The 9,370-nt window shown below is 42.5% G+C and overlaps 1 protein-coding gene across 1 annotated transcript in view; it reads left to right on the top strand.

The window, feature by feature from the left end:
• Positions 1–530: 530 nt before the first annotated feature.
• PLPPR2 (phospholipid phosphatase related 2) overlaps positions 531–9,370 on the top strand; it is an 18,189-nt gene continuing 9,349 nt past the window's right edge. Inside the window, exons 1-4 of the mRNA XM_029283607.1 lie at positions 531–596; positions 1,885–2,073; positions 4,948–5,068; positions 5,157–5,413. Coding sequence (XP_029139440.1) covers positions 531–596; positions 1,885–2,073; positions 4,948–5,068; positions 5,157–5,413 — 633 coding nt within the window. The remainder of the gene's footprint in view (positions 597–1,884; positions 2,074–4,947; positions 5,069–5,156; positions 5,414–9,370) is intronic.

Genomic DNA, 9,370 nt, shown 5'->3' with positions numbered 1-9,370 from the left:
CTATTCTCAAACTGTGGGTTAGGACCTTTGAGGGAAGGAGAAGAATGTCACAATCAATTTGGAGTCACAGTTTTTTTAAAAGCTGAACGGGCGTTTGGAGGCACAATGTCAGCTCTGTCAAAAATGTTCTGTGGTCTTTGCTACTAATTTTCATGTCAAAGGCCAAAGCGGACAAAGCAATACTGTAACCACAAACTCCTTTGATATTTAGATTAAAATGTAATCATTAAAAATAAGCCATGGTATTTATTTCCTGCCTCAGCTTAATCCTAGGCAAGTAATTCTTGAGAGAGCACACATATTCACTTATCGTTTTAGAGGGTTCCGAACACAATCCAGTTTGAACACACCTGCCTTAAAATATGATGTTATGAATGTTTGGATATATCAGAAAAAAAGTCCTGTAGGGAAAAGTTATGCTTGCCTAAAATAGAATACAACCTCTTCTGGGGGTTGTACATACAGAGGGGTTTTGGAGCCCCCCCCCTTATAGATCTTTTTCCTTGCAGAAGTATCCAGGCCTAATTGCTATGGCTGGTGGAAAGCAGGAGCTTAAGAGAAGCTTAACTATTATACCTTGTTTTGTGTTTGTGGAGGTAAGAAAACCAAGGAATTTGACCAATAATTTCTCCCTCTCTCTCTCTCTCTCTCTCTCTCACACACACACACACTCACTCTCACTCTCACTCTCACTCTCACTCTCTCTCTCTCTCTCCAGTTCAGTTTAGGGTTATAATAATAGTAATTGGATACAGAATTAGCATTTGGCTGGGATTGTCCTTTCAAGACTTGGAACTAAAAGTCATTTTGCTAGGTTTCCTGGAAGCTGCTCAGCAGAACTCGAAGCAAAATTGCCCAATGCATCTGCTATATTACAAAAGAAGCTGCTTGGGTAGTTCACAACATTGCTTGTATGGATCTCGTTATATGGGCCAGCCTTGCCCTTCTTGGTAGATGGCTAGGCTTCAGTACTCCATATTCCACATATGGAGGTCATTGTGGGCAGGAAGGCCAGCACTAACAGATTAGGATTAGAAAAATCTGTGTCATTGTGAGAGGGCAGTATACTGGAAACTAACTGCTTCACACCATCTAATCATCTGGCTGTTTGCAGTCCATATCTCATAGTTTTACTAGTGTGTCCCTCCTTTCCTTTAGTGGCCTAGTCCTAGAACACTTCAGCTCTGTAATATGTAAGGATATTCAAGAATTTAGTTAGTCTACTATTCTAGGGTACAAATCTGAATACCATCCCATGAAAACCAGGGAAATTTTCCTGAATTTTCTGTGTAAGTTTTTAGCAAACCTAGAAAGGTCCTCAAATATCCATTGAAGGTTAGCCATTTGGAAAATGCATCTACTTATATGGATTTTTAGAAATTTTCATGATATATTTTTAAAAATGAGGAAATGGGACAGGTGGCAATTATTTATAGATGCAAAATAGATTTATTTCCATCCCATGAAGAGCATTCAGATGCTTCCTATAAAGTGGATGGACAGAAGAAAACAGACATACATCTGAAACCTCTCCCCTGTCAAATTGAAGCCTACATTCAACTCACTTCCTCTGGGCTCAGTTGCCTGAGAGTTGGCCTTGCATCATTTATGAGCTATGAATTGCAAAAAGGGAAATGTCTGGGAAAAGTGGCAACCAGGAGTGGAGGGACATAGGGGAGGAATACAACAGCCTTATTTTGGCCCAGGAAGCTGGGTTCCTCTCTTATTCCTCAGCCTGCATCTGAGTAAGAAAAGAAAGAGGCATAGAAGTTTGCATGCAGTAACGGGCAGGTGGCAATCCCCTTTTATTCCAGGGATCTGAATGATCTCCTTGCCTCCCATTCTGCTAGTGGTGCCTGATGTGCCATCCTGTTCTTTTTCCAGCTGGGGATCATGGCTGGCACAGTGGTGCTGGCTTACCACTTTGAGTATTCAGATACTTTTCCGGTGCACTTTCAAGGATTCTTCTGCTATGACAACACTTTGGCCAAACCCTATCCTGGGCCAGAGGACAGTAGCCAAGCACCTCCAGTCCTGGTCTACTCTCTTGTTACTGCTGTCCCCACTGTCACGGTAAGTGATCCACGAGGGATTTGGGAGGAGAGAGAACTCCTTAAGAGGAAGGGCCGGTAAATCGATCTTGGGATACTTTGGCAATGATGACAGATAAACACAGCCTCCTTTGTGATAGTATTAATTTTCTTGGGATTAAGAGCACAAAGAAACTGGTTACTAGAGGGAAGAAGTATGAGGCCCTCCAGAGATATTTGAAGCTGTGTTGGGAAATGGAGTGAAGATGAATTTGAGGGCTCACAAGACACGCCCATTACAATCATACAGTATAATACATTTACATATTTTGTCTGCTCAGATGCTTTCATAGGCGTTGCCTCTCATATAGGTATTTTCAGAATGACCTATGTACCCGCCCAGATTTGTTTCTGTAATGTTTTCATTGTTATATTTTTACCTGACTTTTCCTCCAAATTGCTCAGGAGAAAGGACATAATTCTCTCCCCCGTTTAGTCTCATAAAAGACAAAGTATTAGGAACAGTGTTAATTGAGATAATTCAGCATATAGCTGAACATGGGTCTCTCCCATCCAACATCTTCACCAGTACAATGTGCAACATAACTGCTTTTTATTCCCCACCATTCTTTTCCTGTGTGGAAAAAAATAACCAGAAACTCCAATAAGAATGTTTGAGCCCAACTTCACAAAAGAGACCCCATTGCACTTCAGCTGTTATTATTGCTGCCAAGCTTGCCCCAGCTAGGTACCTAGGAAAGAAAGACCCTCGACTCCATTTGATTGAATTGATAGGTTCTTTTACTAAGGATCAGTGGCTGCAGTGAAAGCAGGCTAGTGCAAAGCATTACAAAGTTAATAACAACAACAACAACAACAACAACAACAATAATAATAATAATAATAATAATAATAAAGTTGGAAGGGACCTTGGAGGTCATCTAGTCCAACCCCCTGCTCAGGCAGGAAACCCTATACCATTTCAGACAAATGGCTGTCCAGTCTCTTCTTAAAAACTTCCACTGTTGGAGCATTCACCGCTTCTGTAGGCAGGTTGTTCCACTGGTTAATTATTCTAATTGTCAGGAAGTTTCTCCTTAGTTCTAGGTTGCTTTCCCCTTCTCCCTGGTGTATTGTATAGGTGTTTGGGGAACCGCTTGGATGTTTGGTGCCACTTGGTGCAATTTGCATTCCTGTTCCAGGCTCCATGGCCTTGAAGATTGAAACAGGCTGGTTCTCACACCTCTGGTTCAGTGGTGGGATTCAGCCAGTTTGCACCAGTTCGGCAGAACCGGTAGCTAATTTTTTGTTGCCCAGGCCCAGAATGGGCCTGGGCAACAAAAGTGGCATCCACACAGAGAACTGGTTGTTCACATATTTGAATCCCACCACTGCTCTGGCTTCTGTCAAACTTGTCACACAGTCAACACCTCATCCCAAGAAAGCAGAACTCATGGAAGCAAGTCCTTCCAAAAGGAACTTTTATTAGGAGAAGCTGATGGCAGGCATACTAGACAGGATCTGAGGGACTCCTGTACAGATCGATGGGTTAAAGTATCCCAAGCAAACCCCACCCCATAGTTCATCTGGACGGTTCAAACCGGCCAATCCCCAGGTGTTAAGTCCATCGTGGGAAAGGCAAGATAACATCGGTCTGGCTCTGGTCGTAGCACGATGTTCAAGCGGCTCTTTGCACCTTCTCTTGAGATCGGAGAAATAAGCCGGGCTCCGGAGGTTGTATTTCTTTCTCCCCCCCCCCCCTTTCCTAGCTGACAGGTTAGGGAGAAGAAAGTTCAGAGAGAGATACAGTGCAGGAGCGCGAAGTGTTACATTGCAGCAGTAAAGGAAGCTAAGGCGAAATGTTACACTGTAGAAATAGGGAAAGGAGGCAGGGAAGCAAAACCCCACATTGTATCAATAGAGGAAGCTAAGGCAATAAACCCCCGCTCTGTCCCCCCCTCCCCTCTAGGAGTATGGCAGAACCCAGGGAGAGAAGAGAACGGAATCAGGAGCCGAGAAAAAGAGAGGCAGGGAAGTATGCAATATGATAGATATGGGTTCACACACTCACACACACACTTTGGATTTTCTCTATCCTCTACATGCTAATTGCCTGTTTCCTCCCCATCCCCATCCCCGAACAATTTATGGCAGAGTGCCAGCACAGCACTAAGCTGAAGATGGCAGATCTGACAGGAGCACTCTCTATTTTTTTAACGAGGCCCTCAATTCATTGCTTTGCTTCCTTAGATGACTTATTCCATTGAATGGACTTTTCTCTATTGCATCTCCTTTCTCTGTCCCTTGCATGAGCCCTGTTTTCTTTGACAGCTTTTTCTACACAGTGGGCATTGCTATGCTGCTTTTATTTCATTAACATTGAAAATACCTTAGTGACCAAAGAGAAAGTGGAAATAAAATTATTATTTGCTTTGAACTAAACTCCCACTGATGTAGTCCTATCATGCTCTGAACTGCCACAGATCCTATCTACAGTAGAATTATGTTTTTGCCAAAAGTCATGTAAAAAACCCATGTATTTATATTCTGATCTGTGAGGATGCTTTTCAATCTGTTTTGCCAGCACTGCCCAAATCTAGGTTACAGAACTCATCTACTGATGTAGGGAAATAAGTGTCTATGTTTATCATCATGGAAATGCATACTCCATTTATCCCTCGGCTTGGGCTGGCATCTCCTGGACCTTTGGAGGCTAGAAAATAATGTCACTTAGCCTCCCATGCTAAGTCTTAGTAGTACTTCACTTACGAGAGGAAACATACGGAATCTTGAAGGAATCCTCCAGCCCTTTTGCAAAGGCCTTGGACAGCCTTGTCCTCTCAGAGCTTACTTTAAACAACCGCTATTAACGAGAAAGTACAATTTTCTTTCTGCTTCTTTCTCTCTCTCACTCCAGATACTTATTGGAGAACTGGCCGCCTTCTTCTTTCAACCCACAAGGCATAAGGAGAAAACTATCATCTCGGGAGAGTGCTGTTATTTCAATCCCCTTTTGCGCCGCACGATCCGCTTCCTGGGTAAGAGGAGAATGCCCCTCCCACCTAGACCCAGCTGAGTCCCCAGGCCCTGCCCCCCCTCCTCATTTCTGTCCTTTTCCTTTCATAGGTGTCTATTCCTTCGGCCTCTTCACTACCACCATCTTTGCTAATGCAGGCCAAGTGGTAACCGGCAACCAGACTCCACATTTCCTGTCCGTGTGCCAACCAAACTACACTGTGCTGGGTTGTCAACCACCCCCAGGCACCATTTACGTCACAGACAAGGCAGCCTGCACTGGCAATCCTCTCCTGGTCACTGCTGCCTGCAAGGCGTTTCCCTCCAAGGACGCTGCCCTGAGTGCCTATGCGGTGGCATACACTGTGGTATGAAGAGGCAGCTAGGTGACAGGACAGACAGAAAGATGGAGGGAGGGAAGAGGGGCCAGTTTTGAGCTTCTTCCAGTAATTGAGCACCCAATTCCCTTCCCATGCCCTGCCTCAACTTCCATTTGTATCAGACTGGGTGGGTAGAGGCCAGGTTTGACAATACACCCAGGCACAGAAGGGGTCAAGGTTTGGGAATGGACTGTTTCATTGAGAAGTCTGGAGTGCCCTCTGGTGGGCACAGTACAAAAGTGTGAAAGAAACATTCACAGGATCTTTTCACCCAGGAACTATCTTTTGGGGGAACTATCTTTTGTGACAAAGCACTGGCTGCTCTGAGAAAAAATATCCTTGGCATTGCCACCTCAGGAAAAAGGATCAGTTGTTTTGACTTCACTGTGATCATTTCTCATTAGAAGGCAGTAAAACCGAATAGGTCCCATGATGTTATACTGGGAAAAACCTAGCCTCTCCTCTTTCTCAGCCAGCTGAATTCTTGTCTTTTGGCCCTTTGCTTCTCTGACGCTGATTGGGTGCTGCATGCCATTGACAGAACAGGAATTTTTAGAATCTGAAACACTGGACTAATGCAATAAATGCATTGTCTACAACAACAACAAAGAATGCTTGGTGTATGCCGTTCAAGGTTATTTGAAAAAAAAAATAGACATTCTAGCTGGACAATGATTTAATGCTATGAAATGCAATAGTTCTAGAAAGCTGGATGCAGGGCTTGTTTAGCAGTGTTTAGATGCAGTATTTAGATACCATAGTACATCGGTATCTGCAGCTGAATATGAGTACAGCATCTGCAAGTCTATTTTAAGCAACTGATGCAGGTGGTGGAACTGGTACTGAACTTTTTTTCCCCTACAGTTTCTTGGAGTAGTTATTTACCTTGGTTGTAATGCTTAATTACCACATCCATTTTTAAGAATACTTGTTTCCTTGTGATTTATTTCCATGCTTTTTCTCTATGCAGTAAGGCAAGGAAAAAGCAAGGAGATAGCTGACTTTCCCATTTGCTCTTGCCTTGGCTGATGCAGCCATAAGGGAAGCAAGTGGTCTGTAAAGCCTGTTCTTCTGGGAGCTGCTTTCTTCCCAAACTATAGTATTCCTTACTTTTTGTTGTTTGATCCAATGGAAGAGAAAGAAACATGGGAAAATGTTGAGTGGAAGAACCAAGTTCGACAGTGACCAGAACCTGCCATTAGGGGGTGAAACAGATTATAGTTTCTGTTCCCCAAAGAATTGAATCTCCTATCATTAATATTCACCTTTTTTCCCTTAGGGAAATCTGGGATATTTTTCTTCCTGTTGTAGAGGTTGTGCCTCTTTCTTAGAAACTATTGATGATTGCTCTTTTATAGATGTTTGCTCTTGGTTGTTGTTTTCTTCTAAAAATGACATGTTTCCATCGGTCTTGCTCTTTAGGTTCATATGGACTCATTTTTACGGAAGCTGTTTGTTCTCTATTACCGTGTTTCCCCAAAAATAAGACCTGGTCTTATTTATTTTTTTGCCTCCTAAAGAGGTACCAGGTCTTATTTTGGGGAGATGTCTTTTCCACAATCTCATCTCATGGCGGCAGCACCAACAGCCCCGCCCAGCCAGCCCACTTCTTCTGCGGTGGCTGGCTGCCACTTGCGTGCATTGCCTCCAGCCTCCATTTCACTGTCAGGGGCCTTCAGGAAATGGCTCTGCAGCCGAGAACTGAGACTGGGGGGGTGCCGCACAGGTCAGTTCGGACTTCTATTCTCAGCTGCAGAGGTATTTCCTGAAGGCCTCTGATGGCGAAATGGAGGCCAGGGCGACACACGTGCAAGCAGTGGCGAGCGGCTGCAGAAGAAGTGGGCCAGCGAGGCAGGTGTCGATTCATGGGAGGCCTGGCTGCAACGGTAAGTGGGTGCAGGGCATGTGAGGTAGTTCCACCTCCCATCCCCATCCTAGCTTGATTTTTAAGCATGTGCCTCACCCCAAAACTAGGGGTTATTTTGGGGCTAGGGTTTATATTAGGCCCACCCCAAAAACTCAAGCTGGGTCTTATTTTTGGGAAAACACGTTATGTTCAGTTTAGGTGTATTGGTTTTCTTCCTTTTCTTCATATATGGAGTCATTTTTTTAGAAGCTGTTTACTCCCTATTGTGTTTAATTTTGGTGTAGTCTTTTTGTTTAGGTTGGGGATTCTCGCTTTGTTCGTTGAGTTTCAGAGTGGCTAGAGTTGTTTCTAGACCCTTTTTCTTCTAGTAACTCATATAATTTACATTTGATATAGTTTGGGACTTCTGTGGGCATAAGCTTAAATATAATGACATATTTTGAAAGTTACTATAATGTCAGTCTCTATTTCCATGATTTTTTGTTAAAAATTAAAAATTTCTAAAAATTAATATTTTCCCTATTATGAAGTGTCAATTTACAATAGTTTATAAAAGTTCTTGACCCTTTGTTCTCTGTCTTGAAAAATTCATCACTATCTTCCGTTTTAAGTGTCTGTCTCTTTTTCTATGATTTTTTTTTATTTTTTTCTCTTAGATTAAGAATTTAAAAATTTCTAAAGAATTAAAATAAGTAAACTCTTTTTAATTGTTTAGTTGAAAAAAGAAATTGAAAAATTGAAAAAAATTAAAAATTGAAAAAAAGAATTTTATAAAAAAATTGAAAAATAAATTTAAAATTGACAAAGATTTAAAAATTGAAAATGGAATTTAAAATTAAATTAAAAAGAAATTTAAAAGTTAAAAAAAGATTTTAAAAATTGAAAAAAGAATTTAAAAATGAAAAAAAATTAAAATTAAAAGAGAAATTTGAAAATTTGAAATAAGAATTTGTTTTTAATAAAACTTCAGAAATGTTAAAAATGTAAGGATTTACAAAAGTTCTTGGCCCTTTATGAAGTGTTATGCATTTCTTTTTGTTGGAAATATCAGGCTTTTTTCTAGGAGATGCTTAGCTCTTAACCCTATACACCCTGGCTTGAAAGTTTATCCCTTTCCTCTCTGTCCACAAGTGTTACGTACTTATCCTTTTCCTCTCTGCCTTCTTGCCCTTCGGTTGCCTGGCCACTGCTGGGGTTTTCAGATACAATGTACTGATCTGGGTGCTCTGCTCCGCTTAGCCACTGCTCATTTGCTCCATCACGCTGCTCATTTGCTACGCCACGCTACTCTCAGCCAGTGCTGTGGGCACTCCAGCCTGCTGTCATACTTAGCTCTGCACGCCGATGCTCAGTTGATCTGCCCCACTGGTCTCAGCCGCTGCTAGTCCACTGCTGCTTTCAGCCATTGCTATGAGCATCTGTTCCTCTGCTACTTAGCTTTGCACAGCTGCTGCTCAGGGTCTGGCGTGCTGCTCTCAGTCGCTGGTCTGCTGCCACCTAGCTCCATTTTACCGCTGCTCAGTGACCTAAGTTTGCACCTCACTGCCTCTGCTCAGCTGCCAGACTGGATCGCTGGGCCACCTCTCCATCTCTCAGCTGGGCTGCTGCACTCTCTCTCTGACTCTCAGATGGGTCACTGGGCTGCTTCTCAGCTAAGATACTGGGTCGCCTTACAGCTGGGTCACCTCTCATTTGAGCTGCCTCACAGCTGGGTCTTCAAAAGTAGTTTGCCTCCTTCAAAACTTCAAAAGTACTTTGCCTTTGCCTCCTTCCTAAGGCTAAGGAAGAGGGATTGAACCAAGCTCACCCAACTGACATCATGCTTCAGGCAGAACTAGAACTCACAGTCTCCCAGTTTTTATCCTGATTCTTTAACCACTATTATTATTATTATTATTATTATTACTTTAATTTATATCCCGCCCTTCTCCCGAAGGACTCAGGGCGGCTTACAGGCAATAAAAACGGAACTATACAATAAATATCTAAAAACAATTAAAATATATATTAAATAAGCCTGTTATTTTTAGAAAAGTTATAAAATCCCTATTAAAATCCCTATACAATCCCCCCCCTAG

The sequence above is a fragment of the Protobothrops mucrosquamatus genome, unplaced genomic scaffold (assembly GCF_001527695.2).
Source record: "Protobothrops mucrosquamatus isolate PMUCROS unplaced genomic scaffold, P.Mucros_1.0 scaffold150, whole genome shotgun sequence".
Taxonomy (NCBI): Eukaryota; Metazoa; Chordata; class Lepidosauria; order Squamata; family Viperidae; genus Protobothrops; species Protobothrops mucrosquamatus.
The sequence above is the reverse complement of the archived record's forward strand: the minus strand, read 5'-3'. Positions and strand labels throughout refer to the sequence as shown.